General features: G+C 37.9%; 1 protein-coding gene across 1 annotated transcript in view; it reads left to right on the top strand.

The window, feature by feature from the left end:
- The window catches only part of LOC126355640 (beta-alanine-activating enzyme), a 152,454-nt gene extending 126,346 nt beyond the window's left edge, over positions 1-26,108 (top strand). The window contains exons 11-15 of the mRNA XM_050006004.1: positions 3,557-3,720; positions 15,526-15,798; positions 16,882-16,998; positions 20,526-20,685; positions 25,643-26,108. Of these exons, the coding sequence (XP_049861961.1) occupies positions 3,557-3,720; positions 15,526-15,798; positions 16,882-16,998; positions 20,526-20,685; positions 25,643-25,767 (839 nt within the window). The 3' untranslated portion in view covers positions 25,768-26,108. The remainder of the gene's footprint in view (positions 1-3,556; positions 3,721-15,525; positions 15,799-16,881; positions 16,999-20,525; positions 20,686-25,642) is intronic.
- The last annotated feature ends 615 nt before the right edge of the window (positions 26,109-26,723 follow it).

The raw sequence follows: 26,723 nt of genomic DNA, 5'->3' as shown, positions 1-26,723 counted from the left end.
TTGTATGATGAAAGGAAAATCCAAAAGTGAAATATGCATCAAGACCAGATATATACTCAACCGACAAATCCAGCACAACAAAGAAGATGAGGTTTGAGACACCTGATTATAAGTGAATGGTAGTTGTACATGACATAAAAGAGGCATCTTTTGGTGGCTGTACGTACACAACTTTTATTATGCTGTACAGAGAGAGGGAACACCCATACTAAAGTACATAGCCTGCTTTTCTACTGAAACTGATATGCTGGCAACAAAAAGAGAAGTCATGGGGAAAAACTTTTACACAGTGTCAGCACTGATAATCGTCAGAAATGTTACTTATTAGCATTGGTCAGGTTTGCTGCTATGTGCTGGGATGTGTCACTACATAATTCTGCAGTTTGACCTTACTGTAAATACTTGTCCTCATAAGGTGACCATTCCTGCTTAGGATATAATGTGACCACTCCTACCTGGGGTATAAGAAAAAACAATCCAGACAATTGGTAAACAACATGTATCACCTCAAATGATGCCTAGAACTAGTGCAGAATTGCAGAGAATGTGAGTGGTTGGCTACCACAGCATGGGACTTGTTTGCCACTTGTAGAGTCAATTACAAAAACACGTTGCACTGTTTCCCTACAGAGTCTGCATGTAGACATACTGTGAGAGTAAATTTGACATTGGTGCATGATACAGTGTGAACTCTGTATGATCACATTAGTGGTTACAAGTGACTCACATGTGAACTGGTGAATTGGTTTGCATGCTACATCTGTTGTGAGGTGTTACATAGATATTATCTGAAATGAACTTGATAATGCAAAAAATTTGAAATCGGCTAGTAGCAGCTAAAATTTGAAATTTTTGCAGCCCATACAGCAATATTTTATTTTAAAAATACTGGGTGTGGCATTAGTCAGTCAAGAGCTGTGCATTTCAGTTCATGGTCATGTTTTAGCTTAATAATTAAGTAATAGTCCCCATATTGAAAATTGTGAAACCTCTGAATAGTGAAATTTGATTAAAGAGTTATGGCAGAACTGGTTTGTTATTAACAAATGACAATCTGAGCCTTGGCATCAGTTGTGCATTCATTGTGAGTGTGGAAAGCAAAGGAACAACAAATTGTCTACAGAACAATGAGCGTTTGCTTTACAGATATGGTGGAAATTTTGTTGAAATTATGAAGATGTAAGACAATCATTAATTGAAAAATTCTTGCATACACAGTCACCATGCAGGCAAACTATCTAAAAATTAAATTGAAGGTTCTAGGTAAAAGGTTCTGTAGCTGGCTTACTACACAGTGGCTGTCCAAAGTGGCAACGATTAAAGAAAATCTTCAGCTTGTTACACAGGCATTTGTTCAATCATCCAAGAAATCTGCAAAAAGAGCTTCTAAGGAGCTACAGTTGTTAAAAACACTACATCTGAAGCCTTGTGTATCTACCTTACTACATGCCCTAAATGAGGATGATCCAGATCAAAGCTATGAATTCTGTAAGTGGTGTGTGATCTGCAGTGAAAGTGATCCTAACTTTTACAAAACAATCCTGTGGTCTAAAGAAGCAAGTATTTAATTAAGTGTAAGAGTTAACAGATTCAGCTGCTTGAAAATCCTTGATTTGTTATTGAGGAGAAGTTAAATGTTCTTGGAGTTTCAGTTTGAAATGTGTAACAAAGGAATGGCAGGCCTAATACTTTTTCAGTGGAAACATGACGGCAGAAAAGTATGTTGATTTGTTAAGAGAAGTTATTTAATTACACAGTATCCCTATACTTGAGACTATACAAAACAACCTCATTTGACAACAAGACAGCTCTCCACCCCACAAAGGGTTATAACTCTTTGTGTTTTTGGCTGACAGTTTTTTTTAAGAATGGGTGGGAAGGCAGGGTAAAATCAGTTGGCCTCCAAGCGTACAGGACCTCACTCTCTGTTTTTTTCAATATGGCAGATACTGGAAGATAATGTTTTCACTACAAAACTATTAAATTTGCAATATGTAGAGATTTTGATTGAACAAGAATATGACAACTTTTTAGTAATAATGAGGAGTTATGTGACTCAAAATCAGTGTTTAAATGGTGTGTTAAATGTCCAGATAACAATGGAGGAAACTTTGAACACTTTTAATAGGACAAATTACTTTGTGTAAACCACAATGTACAGCATTTTTGGTTAACTGACTTTTGCTGCACCCTGTATACTGAGGCTGTGGACCCATATGAAACAAAATTAAATATATGTAATAAATAAAAAAATACTTCTCAGTATTCTTGAGCCTCATGAAATGACTGAAATGTGATAGCTGGCACATAATTCGCAATGAGCTTCATCTGACATCCGGATGGTGTGCAACATTTGTGGATTTTGGTGAAGGACATCACGCATGGTTAACCAGAATGTTTTGCATGAAACCCAGTCACAAGGCCAAATTTCCTGAACAATCTGCAACTTATATGGGTGAAAATGGAGATCTTTGTGCAATATTCTCCTGAATGACTGATCGGACATAAGCACAGTTTGTACGTGACGACAAGCAGATCTTTTTGTGCTACGCGATAGTGCAGCATGAACATTTTCCACGGCTTCTGGTGTCTGCACAGTTCTTTTACTTCTTCCCGGTTTGCCAGAACCTGTTGTTTGAAATGCACCTACCCACCTCACAATGGTCCGTCCTTCTGGAACTTTCCCGTGACGTCCCAAGTTGAAATGTTGCCGAAATAGATGCAGGTTAGCAATAACAGATTCGTTATTCTTGAAATAACTTTCAACAGCAAAGGCACGATGCTGTGCACTCCACTGCTCCATTTCACTGTCACACTCTAAATGGCAGCTCATTAGTACATGAATGCGGCACGAGCTGGTGCACATCCCTGCAGTACGTCATTGTACTACGCAAGTCAAATTACGCTTGCTGCGCCCTGTATGATATTAACTAAGTAGAAAGAAAAGCTAACACTCCTTTTACACATTATTTATCTTTATCTGAAGTACTAATGCACAAACAGAAATTAACTGCCTTTTTACTATGTCTATTTATCTTTTGTGCATTAGATACTTGTTCCAGAAGCCTGAAAACTTATACCATGTGGAACAGACTGTCCAACAGATGAAAAAGCCCAAATAATTGCTTCTGATTTCATTGGGTCATCAGAAAAGTTAGTCATTGATAAACTGAACACCTGTAACTGAGTTTTTAACTTACTGAATGATAATATTGCCTTATTGTGAACTTCTCCATCTGTAATGTCCAAATCATTGATAGAATTTTAAACTGAATATTTTCCCTTTATAAAACAGTCTACAGAAATGAGAACAATAAGTGTATACGATTTATTTATTTATTTTTTATTTTATTTTATTTTATTTTATTTTATTTTATTTTTTAATGGACTGCTGTTACTTATTGCCTCTGTGCAGTATTTTCAGAAAAAAATTGTGAATTTATGAGTTCTTAATGTGCATGGATCACATTTGTTCCGTAGTTTAAGTTGCTGAATCATCTTCTATCACATTTTCTTTAAGAGACACAGAAAGTACTAAGGCATTTGTGTGTTTCAGGTTGTTATGATGGTAACATTTATGCTGTTGACATAACACAGGGCAGCCTGATTTGGGTATTTTCTGCTGGTGACAAGGTGAAATCTGGTCCTGTTCTGTGTTGTCACCAATCAGCCATTGTTGTTGGATGCTACAACCACAAATTATATTGTATTAAGGTGCAGGTAAGGACATCTTAGAAGACCATTGTGTAAATTGTCTTCTCTTGGCACTGACTAAGCAAATAATTGTTTAGTGTGGACATGGAGCTCAGGGCCTTAATTTTGTTATTCAGTTTAGCACTTTTTCTGCTTTCATAGATGTTACATAGTTTTGAAAAAGATTAAAATTTGTTTCTGGCAATAGTAAACAGCATATTATGCATTTGATAGTTGAACTCTATGCCCTAGATGGAAACATACATACACTTTTTCTATTGATCCAGTATAATCCTTACGGTTCCATAAAAACAAAAATGCATAATATGAATGTACAGGAGAACAGATATGCCATGGTTTCTTTCACAGATCATAAGTGAAATGATCTTCAGGGATATGGAATATGTAAAAAATGTGAAACATATTTTCACTTAAAAAATATATATACATTAAGTTGTCACAAACATGTGAATGTATTTATACTAAAGTGCATTAGATAATACGAAGGGACTTTAAAAAGTAATTTCCTTATTATTGTTGTGGGCCAAGTAACTTCTTTTGAATGCTGAACTACACTTCAAAGTGGTAGAGATATGTGACACTATTATTCAACATAGAAACGAAACCTCTGTAAGCAACGGTCGGAACATTTTAGCAATCACTCAATTCTTTGAGTATAGAAACCTGCTCCTTGGTCATGAGCTATTTGACAAGCACTTTGTGAACATCCTCATCATTGGAAAATCTGTGATTGCTGTGAATCTGCTGTTCCTCGATTGCTTGGACGTTATCTGTGGTTGGTGTTGATAACTTTCCTTGTTTATCAGCATCACCTATGTTTGTGTGGCCTTGGTCACTCTGTAGGCAATATTTCACTATGGTTGGACACAACATTGCATGCGGTCCATATACCATCAGAATGTCATGGTTAATCTGGGTGTCATTTAGATGTTTTGCCCAAAAGAATAGTACTATCCTGTGTACTTCAACTTTGAAATACTTTTCCAGTTGCAGTGCCATTTCATTCCCACACTGTGATGCACCTGATATCTGTAGCGCAGCAGAACTGTGTCTGCAGGAAATCCGGGATGTGTACACTCTTCCGATAATGTGCCGCTCTTGTTGTGCAATGGTCTTCAAGTGAGACAAAATGTATAACTTACTTCATGAAATTCCCTCTTAGACAATTTTAGCTCCATCAACCAGAAAACAGTTACAACACTTACACAGACTGTCTTACTGCACTGAAGGTGTGCACAAGTTGGACTTTAGATAACAATCACCTCATTTGATATTGTTAATATATGTATTAATTGTTCTATTAAGATATTCTTTTAACAAGATAAATTGATTATGTAATCACATTAAAAATAAAGATTCGAAGACTTACCAAGCAGGAAAGCGCCAGTAGACAGGCACAATAAATAAAACACACAAACACACACACGGAATTTCTAGCTTTCGCAACCGACGGTTGCTTCTTCAGGAAAGAGGGAAGGAGAGGGAAAGACGAAAGGATGTGGGTTTTAAGGGAGAGGGTAAGGAGTCATTCCAATCCCGGCAGGGGAAAGACTTACCTGTACACTCGCACACGCACACATATCCATCCGCACATACACAGATACAAGCAGACATTTGTAAAGGCAAAGAGTTTGGGCAGAGGTGTCAGTCGAGGCGGAAGTACAGAGGCAAAGAAGTTGTTGAAAGACAGGTGAGGTATGAGCAGCGGCAACTTGAAATTAGCGGAGGTTGAGGCCTGGTGGATATAGAGAAAAGAGGATATACTGAAGGGCAAGTTCCCATCTCCGGAGTTCGGATAGGTTGGTGTTGGTGGGGAGTATCCAGATAACCCGGACGGTGTAACACTGTGCCAAGATGTGCTGGCCGTGCACCAAGGCATGTTTAGCCACAGGGTGATCCTCATTACCAACAAACACTGTCTGCCTGTGTCCATTCATGCGAATGGACAGTTTGTTGCTGGTCACTCCCACATAGAAAGCGTCACAGTGTAGGCAGGTCAGTTGGTAAATCACGTGGGTGCTTTCACACGTGGCTCTGCCTTTGATCGTGTACACCTTCCAGGTTACAGTACTGGAGTAGGTGGTGGTGGGAGGGTGCATAGGACAGGTTTTACACCGGGGGCAGTTACAAGGGTAGGAGCCAGAGGATAGGGAAGGTGGTTTGGGGATTTCATAGGGATGAACCAAGAGGTTACGAAGGTTAGGTGGACGGCGGAAAGACACTCTTGGTGGAGTGGGGAGGATTTCATGAAGGATGGATCTCATTTCGGGGCAGGATTTTAGGAAGTCGTATCCCTGCTGGAGAGCCACATTCAGAGTCTGATCCAGAGTCTCCAGCAGAATACGACTTCCTAAAATCCTGCCCCGAAATGAGATCCATCCTTCATGAAATCCTCCCCACTCCACCAAGAGTGTCTTTCCGCCGTCCACCTAACCTTCGTAACCTCTTGGTTCATCCCTATGAAATCCCCAAACCACCTTCCCTATCCTCTGGCTCCTACCCTTGTAACTGCCCCCGGTGTAAAACCTGTCCTATGCACCCTCCCACCATCACCTACTCCAGTCCTGTAACCTGGAAGGTGTACACGATCAAAGGCAGAGCCATGTGTGAAAGCACCCACGTGATTTACCAACTGACCTGCCTACACTGTGACGCTTTCTATGTGGGAGTGACCAGCAACAAACTGTCCATTCACATGAATGAACACAGGCAGACAGTGTTTGTTGGTAATGAGGATCACCCTGTGGCTAAACATGCCTTGGTGCACGGCCAGCACATCTTGGCACAGTGTTACACCGTCCGGGTTATCTGGATACTTCCCACCAACACCAACCTATCCGAACTCCGGAGATGGGAACTTGCCCTTCATTATATCCTCTCTTCTCGATATCCACCAGGCCTCAACCTCCGCTAATTTCAAGTTGCCGCTGCTCATACCTCACCTGTCTTTCAACAACTTCTTTGCCTCTGTACTTCCGCCTCGACTGACACCTCTGCCCAAACTCTTTGCCTTTACAAATGTCTGCTTGTATCTGTGTATGTGCGGATGGATATGTGTGCGTGTGCGAGTGTACAGGTAAGTCTTTCCCCTGCCGGGATTGGAATGACTCCTTACCCTCTCCCTTAAAACCCACATCCTTTTGTCTTTCCCTCTCCTTCCCTCTTTCCTGAAGAAGCAACCATCGGTTGCGAAAGCTAGAAATTCTGTGTATGTGTTTGTGTGTTTTATTTATTGTACCTGTCTACCGGCACTTTCCCGCTTGGTAAGTCTTCGAATCTTTGTTTTTAATATATTTTTCCCATGTGAAAGTTTCTTTCTATTTTATTTACATTATTATGTAATCAAAATGATATATTTAGTGTTGAAGTGAAACACTCCATAGAGCACTTGCACTGCCTCTTTTCTGTTAGGCTTACCTGTGTATGTGAAGCTTTTCTTGGTTGGTCCACTATTTTCTTCATTTGAGGTGGAACAACCCTGTGTTCTACAAAATCAAAAATTTTCAAACTCTTAGACTTTTGTTGGTTAACAGAGTGTACTAACACTCATCCCATCAAGGAAACATGATTGATATGAGCTTCTAAGTAGTCTTTAGTAAATATGTACTGTAAGAAAACACAATTTTATGTTCACTATAGTAACAGGTGGCATCTGAGGATGTGTTCCTCTTCTTCATACACACATGGTTGTAAATGGCAAAGTGGGATATTTGAAATGAGTGAAATGGCCTTGGACCAAGAGCTTTCATGTGGAAACAGATGGTTCCATACAGGCAAACATTCTTTGAGTGATACGTTGGTGAAATATCCAATTATTATGGAGTTATATGACACACTGAATTTCAGTGGATCATAGGCTCTGATTAAATGTAAAGAAGTTGAGTTTATTCACCATAATGTCTGTTCTTCTATTACATACCGTTATGGGCTGTTTGAAGTGTCTAATTTTTGTCCGTACCATAGTAGCATGAAGTAAGTTATACCGAGACCAGTAAAACTTACTTACAGATTGATGAAATTCCCCCTCCTGTTCCCACCTTTGCATAAGTTTCATTGTAACCCTATAAAAAATGATTCCAAAGGCAGACATACACGTGCAGATGCCCTTGTTATACATATATATATGAATTGCAGTTCGCTAAGAAGCCCGTTGATTTCAGAACAGCAGAATTCGAGAACTGAAGTAGGAAGTCTACATCAAAGAACAACATCTCACTCATAACTTAAAAATAACCCATTGTGTTCCCTTTTTCCCCATCTAGGGGTTGTTTCTGTCTCTACAGAAGAAAAAATGTATTGTAACATACAAAATACACAATGACTCAAAATTATTGGACATTATTTGAGAGAAAGCATTTACTCAGGGTTTTCGTTATACAGAGTCTCAACCTGACCACCAGCACAGTTAATGCACTCAGACCAGCATTCAACAGTACAATTTAGTGTTGAAAGGCACATTTCTGGCGAAATGTTGGATATCACTCCTTGTATCGTGTCCTAGAGTTTTACGAGGTCTCTTATTATTGTACTATACATGTGCTCCTTTACTATACATGTGCTCCTTTATCACACCCAATAACAAGAAGTCACAGGGTGTGAGATCCAGAGATAGAGGAGGCCATAACAATGGTCCATCATGACCATCCAATGGTTTGGGAATGTCTGATCAAGAAAAACATCAATGGAACTAGCAAAAAGAGCGGTGCACCATCATGTTGGAAATACCCTTCTTATCTAAGTTAGTTGTAGAGAGGGGCAGGGGGAGGGGGGCATGTTATGTTTTGGCATTTGTAAGTAGCCAAGTGAATTCACCATTGGGGTTGTAAATAAAAATGGGCCAACTTCACCAGTAGTCACAGCACACCCCACAATCATGTTCATGCTCATGAACCGTTTGTGGATTTTCAGTACCCCAGAAAATTGCGTAATGATGATTAACATGACCACTGGTATGAAAAGTAACTTCATCACAGAAAATCATTTGTCTAACAATGCCAGGCTGCATCCATGACATTCTATCAGAATCTCTCAGCTTTTTTCCTGTTTCTGCCAAGTAGTCAAACCTTGAATGATTTGTAGGTGCATGCCGAGGTCCTTGATTAGAATTTAGTTCACTGTTCTCTGTGGATTCCCCATTTCCAGGCTGTAGTGTCTCAACAATTTTGATAGACTCTGTAGTATGGCCTCCTACACTGTAGAAACTTCTGCCAGTTCAGGGGCACCTCGCATTTCTATTATAATTCTCTGCTACTGATCAAGTTGCCACAAACTTCTAGTAATGTGATAAATTGTTTAACAATTTGGTGGCTGTCTGTCTGGAAATCATTCTGCAAACCTTCAACACACTTCTGCTGGCGACTGCACAACTTCCATCTTGCAACCACTCTTCTCTGTTCCATTGTGAATTTGTCAACCGTGGGTACTAACAACGTGGAATAGAAAATGACACAAAATTAAGATTGTTCACATAATTTTGACTCACCCTGTATAAATGACCTACTAGGCAGCAGAGTATTTGTCTGCTGCTAAAGTGTTGCTTAAAAGAATCATAAAAGCCTTGAGTAGTACAAAAGTGACTGTAATAGCTGTCTTTAGCAGAACAGAAATTATGCTATTGAAATGTTTCCCCTGTCCATTGGTATTAAATGGGTTCCTGATGCATCTGAAAAAATGTAAGTCTTTGTACAAGGTAGACCATCCTGTGTGTGTTAATGGAAAACCCATATTAACCTCTTGGCATTCACATTTTGAGAGGCTACATTCCCACCAAAAGGATGACATTAGAGATAGTGGGGTGAACACAAGGATGGCTATGAGTTTAAATAAGACATCCAGTGCCTCACCTACTTTTTGTACCATCAATTTAAAGGTAGTTGCTGTGACAGTGTGTACCCCTTTCATTTCCTTACTCCTCATGGGACGTTTGATCAGGAGACAATTGTCGAAGTTACTGATCATATCATTGGACAGTGCTCGTTGGAGCTCAAATCAAATGTTCTCTAAGAGTAAAGTAGTTGAAAATCCCTTCTACTTCAGAAGACCTATGAATTTTGAATAAAGATTACATATTTCAGCACTGCACCAAAGCCATTCTTTTACATTTACTTGTCCAGTTGCTGTCATTGCTCAGCTGATATTACTCTGTGTAAAGTCAGTTAAAATCTCCACTCTAATGACCTCATCTCATCATAGAAAGTAGGCTGCCGAGTTCAACAAAACTGATTGGACACAACACAACCTGTTGAATATGTTTAAAATAGGCATAGTTTCCAGAATTTTCATGTAGCTGCTGAGGTTCTTCTGAAATCTCACAGGAAATCTTAAGAAGCAACCTGTTACTTGATTCGGTGAGCATTGTCATTCTGCTGTCAAAGGCAGGCAAGCAGCACATCTTGGAGGAGCGTTTGAAGTGAATCGAAGAAGTGTCAGTAGAAATTCAATAAGAGAAAAATAAAATCATAGTGTGCTTTCTGAAATCAGTAAATCAGTGAAATGGTGCTATGTAGTCAGGAGTGAACAAGGGTGACCTATGTCAGAGATATTAAAAGAATTTGACAAAAAATGAAGTGATTATCCACCTAATATAGCATCCTGATCCAAGCTTCCAGAGATGGCGGTCATGTGTGTGTGAGATGTGCTTGCTTGTGTGAATGAATATGAATGTGTGTGTGTGTGTGTGTGTGTGTGTGTGTGTGTGTGTGTCCATCCTTCTTTCTCCTCCTGATGAAGGCTGTGGACTGTCTGCAACTTAACATGTCATCTTTATTGGTAAGTAGGAATCTATCTTTTCCTTACATTGTTAATATGATATTAAATAATAATAATAATAATTATTATTATTATTATTATTGACCAGTAGGTCTGGTTAAAAATGGAAAGTGACGCGGACCTTGGTCAAGCGTGACTTCCTTTTAACTGTACGGTATATGTTACATTGCATTTAGGAACTTTCAGGTAATTGAACATGTATCAATAATTACAGATTTCTGTAGTTGTATATATAGGTTTGGATGTAGCTGAATTGCGTTGATGTACTGGTGGATATTGTGTGGTATGACTCCTGTAGTTGATAGTATAATTGGTAACTTTATCCTGATGCCACATGTCCTTGACTTCCTCAGCCAGTTGGATGTATTTTTCAATTTTTTCTCCTGTTTTCTTCTGAATATTTGTTGTATTTGGTATGGATATTTCAATTAGTTGTGTTAATTTCTTCTTTTTATTGGTGAGTATGATGTCAGGTTTGTTATGCGGTGTTGTTTTATCAGTTATAATGGTTCTGTTCCAGTATAATTTGTATTCATCATTCTCCAGTACATTTTGTGGTGCATTCTTGTATGTGGGAACGTGTTGTTTTATTAATTTATGTTGTATGGCAAGTTGTTGATGTATTATTTTTGCTACATTGTCATGTCTTCTGGAGTATTCTGTATTTGCTAGTACTGTACATCCGCTTGTGATGTGATCTACTGTTTCTATTTGTTGTTTGCAAAGTCTGCATTTATCTGTTGTGGTATTGGGATCTTTAATAATATGCTTGCTGTAATATCTGGTGTTTATTGTTTGATCTAAAGGGTTGTAGAAGTAGTTATGAAATTGCAGTGGTGTAGCCGATGTATTTATATGAGTGATTGCTTTGTGTATTTTGCTCGTTTCTGCTCGTTGTAGAAAGAATTTTCTTAAATTGTCTACCTGTCCATAATGTAGGTTTTTTGTGTCTATAAATCCCCTTCCTCCTTCCTTTCTGCTTAATGTGAATCTTTCTGTTGCTGAATGTATGTGATATATTCTATATTTGTGGCAATGTGATCGTGTAAGTGTATTGAGTGCTTCTAGGTCTGTGTTACTCCATTTTACAACTCCAAATGAGTGGGTCAATATTGGTATAGCATAAGTATTTATAGCTTTTGTCTTGTTTCTTGCTGTCAATTCTGTTTTCAGTATTTTTGTTAGTCTTTGTCTATATTTTTCTATTAGTTCTTCTTTAATATTTGTGTTATCTATTCCTATTTTTTGTCTGTATCCTAGATATTTTTAGGCATCTGTTTTTCCATTGCTTCTATGCAGTCACTGTCGTTATCCATATGTAATCTTCTTGTTTAATGTGTTTTCCCTTGGCTATGCTATTTTTCTTACATTTGTCTGTTCCAAAAGCCATATTTATATCATTGCTGATTACTTCTGTTATCTTTAGTAATTGGTGGAGTTGTTGATTTAATGCTGCCAGTAGTTTTAGGTCATCCATGTATAGCAAATGTGTGATTTTGTGTGGGTATGTTCCAGTAATATTGTATCCATAATTTGTATTATTTAGCATGTTGGATAGTGGGTTCAGAGCAAGGCAGAACCAGAAAGGACTTAGTGAGCCTCCTTGGTATATTCCACACTTAATCTGTATTGGCTGTAATGTGATATTATTTGAATTTGTTTGGATATGAAGTGTGGTTTTCCAATTTTTCATTACAATGTTCAGGAACTGTATCAATTTGGGATCTACTTTGTATATTTCCAATTTGTAGTAACCATGAGTGTGGTATACTATCAAAAGCTTTTCAGTAATTAATGTATGCGTAGTGTAGCAACCTTTGGTTAGTTTAAGCTTGATATGTCACCTCTGCATCTATTATCAGTTGCTCTTTACATCCTCGTGCTCCTTTGCAACAGCCTTTTTTGTTCTTCATATATAATTTTGTTCTGTGTTGTACGTGTCATTAATTTCTGTGTAATGACTGAAGTTAATATTTTGTATATTGTTGGTGGGCATGTTATGGGGCTATATTTAGCTGGGTTTGCTGTGTCTGCTTGATCTTTAGGTTTCAGATAAGTTATTCCATGTGTAAGTGTAATAGGGAATGTGTATGGGTCTGCAGTTTAACTGTTAAATAACCGTTGGTTGTGAAAGCTAGAATTTTGTGTGTATGTTTGTGTTTGTTTGTGTGTCTATCGACCTGCCAGCGCTTTTGTTTGGTAAGTCACATCATCTTTGTTTTTAGATATGTTAAATAATTTAGTTAGATGTGAATGTGTTGAGGTGAACTTCCTTAGCCAGAAATTTGCTATTTTATCTTTTCCAGGGGCTTTCCAATTGTGTGTAGAATTAATTGCTCGGTTGACTTCATGTTGCAAAATTATCACTTCAGGCATTTGTGGTATCATCTTGTATGTGTCTGTTTCTGCTTGTATGCAGCATGCATGCCTGTTATGCTGTACCGGGTTTGACCATATGTTGCTCCAGAAGTGTTCCATGTCTGTTATGTTTGGTGGATTGTCTATTTTAATGTGTGTGTTATCTATTGTCTGATAAAATTTCTTTTGGTTTGTGTGTCATTAATTTAATTATTTTATTTTATTATTATTATTATTATTATTATTATTATTATTATTATTATTATTATTATTTCATATGGCTCAGTGGCTTGGTGCAAGATTCCAATTGGACACCCCTTTGGCAGTTTGTTTGCACCTAGCATACAAAAATTTCCCAACCGGGAAAGGGGATCTACCCCAACATGGAATTCAAACCACAGGTTCTTTCTGACAACTCTTCACATCAATGAGAGGTGAGGGCTAGGTCGAATCAAAAACTGAAAAATCCTTGGTCTGATTGGAATTCAATCCCATGACCTCTTGGTCTCCATACATGTGCTTTACTGCTAGACGACCAGGTCTGACATATCGATGCTAAATGATACTTATAGTCTTTCTTTGAAGAAACTGTTCCAATTTGAAGAGCATCTGGTGAAAGGCAGTGGGCCATTTAGGCAATGCATACCTCAAATTCTGAGATTTTGGAGACCCAAATAAGATGCATCCCTACACTCACCAAACCAATCTTGGGTGTTGCCTGCCATATGAATGAGGGCATTCCATTTTGGATGATACAATCTCTTTCTGGAAACAGTTCCTGTACAATTAATTGCATTAATATTCGCACCAAAAATGGCTCTTCACTTGGTTTTCAAGGAGTACATAAATAGCACCTCTAACATAACTCTTTTGTTTGTGTTGCTATCACTACACACTACTCATTGGCATCTTTTTCTCCAGGTAAATACTGAACTCGTCAGTCGTTGTCCTTGCGATAGCCTTCTTAATGAAGGTATCATTCTTCTTCAGTACCTCTGTGTCCAAGTCAGTGAATTTAGTACTTGTCCCATTGTTGTGTGTAGCAGACAATTTATTTCTTATGAACTGTGTCTGTAGTTCTGAGACTATATGAGGAATTGTCATAAAATCACCTCAAAAAAATAATGTTGCATATTTATTTTGTTTGCTTGCAGATTCAAACTGAAATTCTTATCTGCAAACAAAAAATAAGTACATAACTTTATATGTACACTATAAAATAATAATAATAATAATAATAATAATAATAATAATAATAATAATAATAATAATAATAATTATTATTATTATTATTATTATTATTATTATTATTATTCCATGTGACTCAATGACATGGTGCAAGACTCCAATTATTATTATTGTTGTTGTTGTTGTTTCATGTGGCTCAATGGCCTGGTGCAAGACTCAATTGGACGGCCACTTTGGCAACTTGGCAAACTGGTGGAGGACGTGTAGAACATATCCCATGTATCCACCTGTTATTTCCTAATTCAGGCCTCTTACACCATATGTTAGAGCAAGGACAGGGAAACATGTAAGAACCATATCAGATACCAGCTCATTGTAAGCACTATGCAGAAATTCCTGTGATCAAGAAATAAGTTTGTAACCTTATTCTTTGAGGTGATAAGTAAAACCGTATGACTGTCTCTCATATGCAGTAGATCTGACTACTCATGAAAAATTTGTGCATCTTGCTACAGATGGATCAATTAAATGGGTACCTACAATTTGCCTCCATAGGAAGTTTGTAGAGTTTAACAAGAGAGCAGTTAACCGGAATACAATAATAGTTACTGATGGCTCAGAATATTTCCAAAGATTTTATAGTACAGGGGCAAAAGAAAATACTACAGTCATACATCACAAAGATATCAGAAAACAAGCCTATTCATCTAAATGGACAATTACTTCTGTGTCATGATCACAGGAATCTCTGAATATGAGGTGGTGTATAATATGGTTCTTACAGGCTACTGTGATATTACAGGTATGAATTAGGAAATGACAGGTGGGTGTATGGGACAGATCCCACATGTCCTCCACCAGTTTGCCAACTGCATATGTTTCAAGATCTGCAACTGGATACACACTTAACTAGCTATTGTGTGGTGTTTGGCAGTGGAAACTTCAGTCAGTTTCTTGTTACACTCACAGAAGAAAAACTATTCGACAATCCTACTGTTTCAGTTGTCAGAGGTCTCTTTTGCTTTTATTCTCTTATTATACTACCTTCTCACCTGCAAAAAAGAAAGAAGAGCCAGAATAATTTCTTATTTTTTAAATAATACTGGAAACAAGTTCACAAGACAACCCTCATTTTGCAAATGGTATTAAATGTGCTAGGAGTGAGCCAAATAATAATGGATCTTTCAGCAAAGTTGCAACCATCTCAGAACTTTGTGGCTGATCAAAATATTTCCTAGACTGGGACTTGATTCCAGAACCTTGCCTTCCATTTTGACAATTTTTTTTAAACGTATATACACTGTGGGAACTCATGTACATAGTGATTCTGAGATAGTTGCCATTCGGTGTGTGCAGAAGGCATCTTTCTCATAAACACCACATCTTGTAATATTGTAATGTTGTTTGCTGTTGTTATCTAGATGATATGAATGTTTTCAAGTTTAGTGAAAGCTTTTCCCCATTTAAACTTAAAACAAATTGTAATGTATTTTACAGGATGGAACTTCTATGTGGTCTTCTGAACTGAGTAGAGGTGGCATTTGTGCCTCACCATGTGTCAATTCTCATATAGGATTGATTTTTGCTGGAACACTTGATGGTACCATAGTTGCAGTAGAAGAAACATCTGGACAAATTGTTTGGCAGCGTCATCTTTCTGCACCTATATTCTCATCACCTGTGTCCTTTCATCAGCCAGATTATTCTGTTGTTGTAGTTGCAGAAGTTCGTGGGATAGTGCACTGTTATAGTGCATCGAAAGGTGATGAGGTTAGTACTAACAATACAGTGTTCATTAGTTTTGCAGTAGATGTTTAATATCTTATTGCCCAGCAGTTTTGCCCCATATGTGAGTAAAGATGCAACTCTACCTGACATTGATTGGCTTGCTGTTTTGTTATCTAGTACAATCTGAACCTTATACTCTTCCCTTCCACACATCACCAGTAAATTTTCAGTCTCTTCATTAGTTTCAAAAGCTTTGAGAAGTGTAAGATAAACAAAAAATTTTTTTTACTCATCTTCATTTTCTCATTGTTGGCTGCAGTACATCTAGGGGTAGATTCTTGAGGCTGCAGTTCTGACTGTTGGCTCCAGTTGACATAATAATTAATGAAGTACTTTCTGTTTCTATGACTCCCCCCCCCCCCCCCCCCCCCCCCACTTCGCCTGGTGCAAGGCTTTTTAGTCAATGCCACTTTGGCAACTTCAGTGTTGGGGAAGACATGATGATGAAGACAACACAACACCTTGTTCCCAAGTGGAGAAAATCTCCCACCTTGCTGGAAATTGAACCCAGATCCCTCGCACATGGCATTCTGCTCTGCTGACCACTCAGCTATGGAGCGGGGCAACCTAACATATTAACTTTACAAATTACTATGTCATTATATATACAAAAAATAACAACAAACAACTTCAACGTTGAATATCCTAGCTGAAGATATGTATGTAATTTTAAACTGTAGAAGAAAGTCCTTTTACAATTTTTTTAAACCACCAGAAAAATAAATAACCGTGGAATGAGTCTGGTTCAGGAGTAAAGGGTCTCTGTAAGAACATTTGTTCTTTTTGACTCACCTGGCTGGTTTGTTATGTATCTATTTGTGCTGAAATCATATTTCAGGATAATGTTCAAGAAACTTAACAATGTTTTGATGCGGTTCTTACATAGGTTATAGTGCGTTTTTTATGATGTTGTATTACGATGGAACCAGTTGACGCACATCATGATTTTTGAAGATGGCAGTGTTGTCCTACTAATACTTTTCATTGGTTATTTTTGTGAGTAATGAATATTTCAATTCTTCTTGATTTCTTCAAGTGTCCCTGAAGAATTTCCTTCTGTTACAGCTGTGGACATTTCAAGCTGGTGGAAATGTCTTCTCATCCCTCTGCTTCTTTGAATCTGCTTGCATACCTGAAGATAACAGTGGTTTATGTTTGCTGTTTGGTTGTCATGATCACAAGGTAATGATTGCATCAATTGTTTGGTTGTCATGATCACAAGGTAATGATTGCATCAATTGTAAGGAATTACTGTTAAAGTTAGCTGAAACTGATTTATTTACTCTGCAGGGTCTTATGGACTCATACTGCCAATAATATTCAGGTGCAAGGGAACTGCGGTATATTATCACACTTGTTGTCATTCTTACAAAAACCACAAAAAAATACATTAATAGCTTGCAACCTAGTCCATACCTTGATGACGTAAATGAGATAGATAGCCAACCTAAACCTTTCCAACAGATATAGTGAAGCATGGTGATAGCAGTAGTTGTCAGTGAATCACAGAACAGTCTGAAGTGATTGCACTCTGCCTGATGGCAAGTTATATGAGTATTGGTTGCAGTAGTTCCACCCACATGACCATCTACTTATACCAAATATGTAAAGGTTTTTTTAAATTACCACTACTAGTCACAAACTTTGTTAACTATTGTATTATTTATTTATTTTGCTACATGTTTCGAGGGAATACCTCACCTTCAGGCTAAATGGCTTTACAAAAACATCATCACAAGGTAATGATTGCATCAATTGTTTGGTTGTCATGATCACAAGGTAATGATTGCATCAATTGTAAGGAATTACTGTTAAAGTTAGCTGAAACTGATTTATTTACTCTGCAGGGTCTTATGGACTCATACTGCCAATAATATTCAGGTGCAAGGGAACTGCGGTATATTATCACACTTGTTGTCATTCTTACAAAAACCACAAAAAAATACATTAATAGCTTGCAACCTAGTCCATACCTTGATGACGTAAATGAGATAGATAGCCAACCTAAACCTTTCCAACAGATATAGTGAAGCATGGTGATAGCAGTAGTTGTCAGTGAATCACAGAACAGTCTGAAGTGATTGCACTCTGCCTGATGGCAAGTTATATGAGTATTGGTTGCAGTAGTTCCACCCACATGACCATCTACTTATACCAAATATGTAAAGGTTTTTTTAAATTACCACTACTAGTCACAAACTTTGTTAACTATTGTATTATTTATTTATTTTGCTACATGTTTCGAGGGAATACCTCACCTTCAGGCTAAATGGCTTTACAAAAACAATTTCACGATAAGATTATACTGATGTTACATAGTCTACAGGATAACTGTCATGACCATTTGCTTGGGGGGTGGTAGGCAGTCATGCGACATTGTTGATACCATACAGCTGGCAGAGTTGGGCGAAGACTGCTGATTCAAACTGCCAGCCGTGGTTGGTGGTGGCGGTAGTGGGGCAGTCGAAGCGGGAAATTCAGGAAGGAACAAAAGCCTTATCCATGGTTTTGGCAGTTATGTTGGTGAGAGGTACGTCCTCTACCCATGACTTTGTTGTGCTGGCAGGTGATGCAGTTTTGGGCCCAGGTCTGACAGTTGCACTTCATGTCTTGTGACACAAATAGTTTGGTCACAAGGTGTGTCAATGACTTAATTCCAGGGTATACAAGGATACAAGGAACGTACTGTGCTCAACCAATGAATGGCAGAGGGGGGGGGGGGGGGGGGGGGGGGAATAAGGAGTTGGAGGGTCCCAGTGGAGGAGTTGCACCAGACCTCGTCTCAGACGCTGGCAAATTTTGCTTTTCTGATACATAGCAAAATGGAGATGCTGTTGAAAAGTTGCTGTTTGTCTTCATCCTGATTCTGTAGGGACATGAGGTCAGAAAGGTCGGTGACCTTCAAGTGGAACACACTTGGTGGGGATGGGGAAGCCGTGGGTAACACTGTGTGGTTGAGACTGGAGTCACATGAGATAGTTGTGATATTGCTAACCTGTGTGCTGTTGTCGGCGGAGCGGCCAGGTGTGGTGGATGAAGGCTCGGGTGTCGGCACTGCCGAGTGGTGTGAATTAATGTGGGCGGTTATCACAGCAAGCTCGTCCTTGGTGTGTGCACTGCGATATTTCAGAACAGCGTTCTCACAGCAGTGGGTGCATGTCTTGGCCCTTCCTGCCAGGACGCGATTCACAGTTGCACAAGCCGTGCTCGCAAGAGCCGCGCACTGATGCAGTACACAGTTAATGTCTTTCACACTCGGAGCAGATGTCAGAGCATGGTCACACAGGATGTGAGAGTTAAAGGTGTGATGAAACAGAGAACCTCGAATGAACTTTGGAAACAGTTGGTGGTGTGATAAGAAGTCGATTCCCAGGATCGGTTCTTTGATGTTCACCATGTGGAAGATCCATGGGAGGGAGAGGCTGTTAGAGAGGCAGAGTTGAAGCTCAACGGATCCACATGTCTGGATTGTAGATGCGTTCATGGCTCACAGGAGAGAGCGTGTGCGTGTGAGGGGGTATGTGACCATCTATTTAGGTATGATTGAGATGTCAGCACTGGTGTCCATGAGGAAGATGCGACTCGAAGAATAGTCTGTGATGTAAAGGTGGCCATTTGAGGGGGCAGAGGCTTGGATGGAATGTAGCATGAGTTGGTGCTTATCAGATGATTGGCTTTTCGGATGATTGCATGGGGAGTGGCACTTTTTCGCATCATCGCTGTATACGATGTGGTACCAACAGTGAGGGTATGTTTGGAGAGGAGGCGGCCAATCGTCATCAATGTCTTCAGGTTCGTACGCCAGGGTGGTCAACGCAGGTGCGATATGCAGCGGCTCTGTGGGCAGAGAGTGTGTGCGCTGGGTGCCAGGTGGTGCAGCAGTCGTAGGGCCAGAGTGTGGGCTGCCCCTGCCTGTGGCCAGGCAAACTACTGGTGCAGGAGTGCCAACGTGTTGCGTGAGCTCCTGTTGGTGGCAGTGATGTGTAAGCAAATAGACCTTGTCAGCCGTCCACACACGTGAACCGATGGATTTTAGGGTAGGGGGAGGAGATGAACCTGGAGATCTGTAGGCAGTTTTGATAAACACCCTGACCACAGGGTTTCGTCCAGAATCATCTGCTAGCTGACCAGTGCCAGTGCTGGGATGGAGTGCGGTCAGAGAGATGCTCCTCATACAGTAATCACAGAATAACCTATTGTAGGGAATGCGAGATGCAGTGTAATATCTGCATTAAATTCATTTGGTGGAGAGATAAAAAGTGCAACTGTTATATTGCTTCATTACCCCATCACTGGTTGTAATCATAAGAGGATAACGTATGAACTGTTACTTTACATTGTATTCTACAAAAAATAAACAGATATCTTTTTATGCTGCATTCATGAAAATGACATTTACAATGGCTCATGATGAGATTATCAGGCTGTTGGCAGACTACATTATTGCTTCCAAATCGCTAAGAGTATTGAATTAAATAATATCAGATTCCAGCTTGTTTGTTTAATTATACATTGCAATTTTTGTTTCTCAGCCCAGATTATGACTTGTACTTTTTAAACAGTAACTGTTAGTTGTAGAGTGTGAGCAAGAGTTCATAGCTATGCTTGTTGTAACCCAGAGAAAGTAAAATCTTTATGACACTTCATGCAATGATCTAATATCACAAAAAGAAATATTCCTTAGTTTTATCTGTTGTGCTATTTTACAGGTGTACTGCTTGGGTACAAATGGACAGTTGTTGTGGGCAACTAAACTGGATTCACCTGTTTATGCAACACCCTTTCCTTTTAGTACTGTCAACAGCAAAGTAGATTTTGTTGCTGCAGCTTCTACTTCTGGTGCCCTATACATTCTTCATGCAAAATCAGGTTTGTCAAACATCATAATATATATTGTCTTGATGAATTAAACTTACTAGCAATAATTAGGCATTAATACATGTTCTTTTGTCTTAATTAGAACCAACTGCAGCAATGTATCTGTTCTGTGTTGGGGAATAAGTCAATGAATCACACCCCACAAATTTTTCTCAGAACATGTTTATTATTGAATATGGTGACAATATGTGTCAACATTTCTTTTATATGCAGCCAACTGTTTTTTTGCTTAATCTTCATCTTGTTCTATCGTCTTACACAGTATTATGTTAGGGCATGACTTCCCTTTTTTTTGTCCTGTGCTCATAACCATGTTTTCACTGTTTGATTTACACTCTCATCATTTTCAAAGAATGTCCCACATAGATAATCCATCAGTCGCCAAAACAAATGGAAGTTCAAGGGTGTTCAGTCTGAGCTGTAGAATGGATGAGGGCAATGGTGTCCAACCCAATTTGGCAGCATGTTCCCAGGTTTTAAGAGTTATGTGTCAGCATGCATGTCGTGTTGTAGGAAGATTTCTGTTAGACTCTTGTCAGACCGAACTGTTTATAACTGGTTCTTGAGTTTGTTTGCAGTCTTAAAATATGCTTTTGAATTAAGGGTTGACCATTCTGGCAACATGTCCACAAGAATGACACCATGACTATATCAGAAAATCGTCATGACATTTCCATTAGTGGGAGCTGCTTTGAATTTCTTTTTTGTTGGTGTTTCTGGGCGGTGCCTCTCCAGTGACTGGTTTTGTTTCTGGCTCAAAGTGATGCACCTAGGTTTTATTACCTCTAAGAATCCATGAACAAAGATCACTTCATTGGCCTCAAACTGTTCCAACACCTAAGATTAAATGACTTTTCTTTAACTCTTGTGGTTTGTTGTGAACTTTTGTGGAACACATCTTGAGCAAAGTTTTTAATATCCAAGAGTCTCAGTCATTGCACATGCAGTTACAATGTTCACTTATATGTGTAAAGTCTATTGTCAAGTTGTGATGTGCAAGTCTGCATGAATAATGGCATCTGCATGACTCACTATGTTGGAAGCAACGGCTGTGACAGAACCATCTCAAAATTGGTCAGTCATGAAACTCAGTTTCTGCACTTCATGGCATTTTGACTCACTTTACTCATCACCCAGCAGTACTCCTATTAACTGCATCATTACCATACAATGCATACAAAGATTTGTGGATGTTCACCATTGTTTCTTTTTCTACAACCAAGAATTCAGTTACAGCACATTGCTTGTAATGAATGTCTTGTGTAGACACCATTGTGATGGTTCACTAAGGCTGTGCTTTTTATCAGCAGTGTTCAAAACTTAGTTCACATGCAGAAGAAACTTCAGTTTTTAAGTACCAGAAAGGATAATTTCATATATTAATGGCTGTAAAAATTTTGTGGCATTATTTATTGAACAATCATTGTATTTATGTGAATCAATTGTTTTGGTGTCAGGGCTCATTATTCCATTACAGACTTGTAACAACTCACCACTGACGAGGAATGTTTAAGTGATTAACTTCATTATCAGCAGTTACTTAAGAAATTTTGACAGCAATAAATAACATCCATGCTACAACCAAAAATATTGCAGTGTGTAAACATTTCTGAGTGAATTCTTCCATTAAACCTCTTATCTGTAGTTAACAGCTAAAATTTTATTTTGGTTTCTAATGCCACTGTTAAAAGATAGTGAAGTAGTGAGCTGTCATTGGCACGTGTTGTATGGGCAGTTTACCTCAGGAAGCCCAGAGACCAGGTTGGCACTCTTCACCAACTGCCTCCCCTTATCTTTTGCCAAGTGAGAAAATTTTTCTTACATTTTATTTTCTTTATTTGGCTGCCTCTTCATTCATTATCTATCTCTGCTGAAGACAAAAACAATATAATATTTGTAGCCATGTTCCTTATGGAGCAGCCATGCTTTAAAATAAATTTTAAAGGTTAGCACAGATTTGTTGCCCATCCCTGGGCTGCCTCTCTTGTCAAGTCTACTCTGTCAGGAGGGGATGTTCCCTCACATTTTTGAAACAGTGCCTTGATCTCAGTAGAAATATTCCTTTGCAAAACCATTCTAGAGGTTACCACTTCATGATTTCACATCATCCCACATTACCTTGTTTTGCATCTCATGCTGGAAAATGTTGCATCACAGTTTTTCTGTACTTATAATGAATAAACAAGCTATGAAACTGATTAGTATGATGACACTCATTCTACTGCTGTGGCAAGCAAATTGAAATGGTTAAATTGTTCTACATGAACTGGAAGTCCAAACATGTATTATCATTGAGTATTTTGATTTCAAGATGTAATGGAGAACTGCCAACTATTACGGATTGTCCATAATTGTTATAGATTTATCACCTTAATTACAAGGTAACAGGGAGTCACTAAAAATTATGGAAATAGAATTTTACAATTTGATGTTTTTCTCAAAAAAAATTGGAAAAGGTACTAAAATGTTTTATAGAGTGTAATAATAACCTTCCAGAGTACTTAGTCATCCTGTCTAGGGATGAGTTTGTTACCAAAGCTTACCGAGATAGTGACAAGTGATCGTGAAAATTTTTCATGCTGCACATATCAGCTTAAAGGATAGGAATAAAACTGCCTCCAAATCAAGTGACATCACAGGGTTCAATGTTTTCTTCTGTAAGCTTTTGGTGGTTTTCTAACCAGGTGTAGTCGCAAGACGCCTATTTCTCGACTGAGGCCTATTTCAACACCTGTGAAGAGCTCTTCCTCTGAAATTTGTTGTACCACCTTCCTTGCATCCTACTAGTGCCTGGTGTCCAGCTGCTGTGTGTTGTCCTCTCTAACCTTGCTGGCTACAAATAAATTTTGCCCTGACAATTGTGTATCACGAAAAATCCAGTGCTATCTAGACACCAGTTTGCACCTCACACTAATTGTACAAGTGAACATAAATGCAACTAATTCTTTTTCATCTTTTTTTACATCACTTTGCTGGAACTTACACAGTGTTTTCAATTTTTTAAAGTTTTTAAAAAAACTGTTTAAAAGTTATACTACACTACTCTAATTAACATAGCTGTAAAATCTACTAATGTAGATATTTCTTCTATGAATATAGACAAGGAGAAGATTTAATTCCCCCTACAAAACCTTGATCTCTACTTACTGTAGTTTCAGTATTGTTGACAATGCAATGGAAACCATTTACAGCATGTACCTTTTAGATATGAATTCATTCTTTTTATCAGTACGTAGATAATCCCTCAGCAGATTTTGTAGGTCATACATTGCTTATCAGTAACCTCTTTTCATCTATTAAAAAAAAAATCATATCAAAAGTGGAAAATATATTGAACTTGACATCTATTTAGATTGTTGGCAGCTTCCAAAGGCTTTCTGTCATTGTCTAATTGAGATTTTGGGATTTGTTAGCCTTTAACTGCAAGTTGCAGACAAAAATCAACAACTGGATGTTTTATTAATAAAATACTGTTCCAATATATTTATCTTCATCTTGCATTTTATTTCTATCACTGTCTTGGAAGTAATTATTTCCAGAAATGTTTCCAAGGTTCTTCAGTTTGCAATATTTATTCATACATGAAATGCATTCACTGTTGCAGGCGAACTATTTTCTGATTTGTATAATATCCACACTGCCACTTTCAACCAGTTCACAATAATTTACAATACTTTGCACAGTTGATCAAAACATACCTACTCCTTGTGCTTTCAAATGCCAGCTGCCCTCAAACTTTACACTCTGCATGAGATGTCTACCCCATACTCAAAATACAAGTTTGCAAATTTTATGCATATAACTTTTTATATAAATTTCATGTGACAGAAAGTGCTATTTTAGAATTCTATGTAAATATTTATCTACACATAGCTTCATTAAGGTAATTTTAGCATAAATAATGTAATAGATATGGTTTTGAAGAAATAACTTTAATTATGCTAATTTTAGTTGTATTGTTTTATGATCAGTAGTTAGTCATAGTGGACTCTAACATATGCGAAAACAAAAATTATTACATTATTGTATACCAGTTTGCTAAAATATGTTTTCCTGAAATACATGGATACATGGATCCTCGCATCAAGGATCCATGGAATTCAAAAATAAATAAAAATGGACAGTTAATTTCCAATCAGTCTGAAATCTTAAATACAAAATATTTCAGACAAACTGGTACAGGAAAAAATAATTATTGGTACAGTCAGGTTCAAACTGTTTTTAAATTTGGGAAAAACTGAAATTCCACCTTAAGATGGGTGTGCCTATAGAGTTACATTGGAATTAGAAAGCATAATTTCATAGCAGTTATTTTTACAATAATCAGAATAATTGGTTGTTAAAGAATACTTTCTACACTACATGAATAATTTATTTGTGAATGAATGACAGTAACAAAATTACAAATGTACTGGGTGTTGTGTGCTGTCTTTAGGTTAGTTAGGTTTAAGTAGTTCTAAGTTCTAGGGGACTGATGACCATAGATGTTAAGTCCCATAGTGCTCAGAGCCATTTGAACCATTTACAAATGTAAATAAAGAACACAGAAATTGTTGGTACATGGTGGATCAGATTGAGCTGAGGCCATCCTCAGGGTTAGAGGCAACGTTACACAATATCAGCCTGAGGTCTTGTGGAGGTGGAAAATATTTTGTCCAATGTGCTTATTTATGAAATCTAATTACCTTTTCTGTTTTGTCTTTTTATACTAAAAAATAGCCATCAATCTTAAAAGCTCAAGGTTTAGCAACATTTGTCTGTTGTTTTTCCTTCATCTTTATATTCAACTTCCTGTCTCTTTGACACCCCATGAGAAGTTATTATTTTGCTTTTTTAATGTTGAATGTACTGTGATAAACAAAGTGAGAGGAAAATTGATGAAACTACTGTGAGACTGTGATGTCTCAACTATAAAAACGAAAAATCCTATTGGTTTGTTCTGTTTCAGGTGAACTCTTGTACACAAAAAATATTGGCTGTGAATTATTTTCATCCCCGGTGGTATGTGGTGGAGTACTTGTGATCGGCTCTCGAGATGATTATCTGTATTGTTATAAGTTAACAGATGCATAATGGCTTTCTCTCAAGACATAGAAGCCAGAGCCACATGAATCACCGTATATTCTGGAATAGAATTTGAGCAGATAATATTTCCAATTTTTGTAAAACACCTTTGAAGAAATTTTCAGTATTGTTGGCAAGTTTACATTGCTTCCTAAAATAAAAGCCAATGCAAATCATAAATATTTCTGTTATGCATTGTGAAGTCATTGAAAATTCTAGTTCTTACTTTAAAAATATGAAATTGCTTCCTATCAAGACCCACAAAAAATGTCCCAACACGCACAGTGAATGATTTCCAATGGTGGAAATATTTAATTTTTGTTCAGTTACTTGACAGACTGTGAAACATTTCAGTTGTTTTCTCATTGAAACCTGATAAGGTTTCATGAAACCAAATACTGAATTTTTATGTGAATATGAAATCATATTGGTGGGCTTATGTTGCTATGGCAGAGACTGGTGTCATGGCATAAATCTGTTAATATTTACATACCACATTTAGGGCTGTTAACATAATTAACAGTGTTCTTGGAATTCTGTACTGCATACCAGAACAAGATATATTAAAGACGTGTTAATTGTAGGCCTGCTTATTGTATGCATTGCAAAGCACTTAGTTGCCAGTACCTAGTATTGTACTTCTTTAGGATGGATTAACACTCGAATGCCCAGACTTTGCCTGCCCCTCGAATGCCCAGAGGGGTCATTAGATTAGATTAGATTAGATTAATACTTGTTCCATAGATCATGAATACGACACTTCGTAATGATGTGGAACGTGTCAGGTTAATAAAAGATGTCTGTACAAGAAATTACATTACACAAAATATTGCATGACACTAATGATTAAGTTTTTTTTTTACTTAGTTTATATCTAAAAAATGTCATCTAGAAATTCTTTTAATTTATTTTTAAATGTTAGTTGGCTATCTGTCAGGCTTTTGATGCTGTTTGGTAGGTGCCCA

The sequence above is a fragment of the Schistocerca gregaria genome, chromosome 3 (genome assembly GCF_023897955.1).
Source record: "Schistocerca gregaria isolate iqSchGreg1 chromosome 3, iqSchGreg1.2, whole genome shotgun sequence".
In the NCBI taxonomy this organism is placed as follows: Eukaryota; Metazoa; Arthropoda; class Insecta; order Orthoptera; family Acrididae; genus Schistocerca; species Schistocerca gregaria.
The sequence above is the reverse complement of the archived record's forward strand: the minus strand, read 5'-3'. Positions and strand labels throughout refer to the sequence as shown.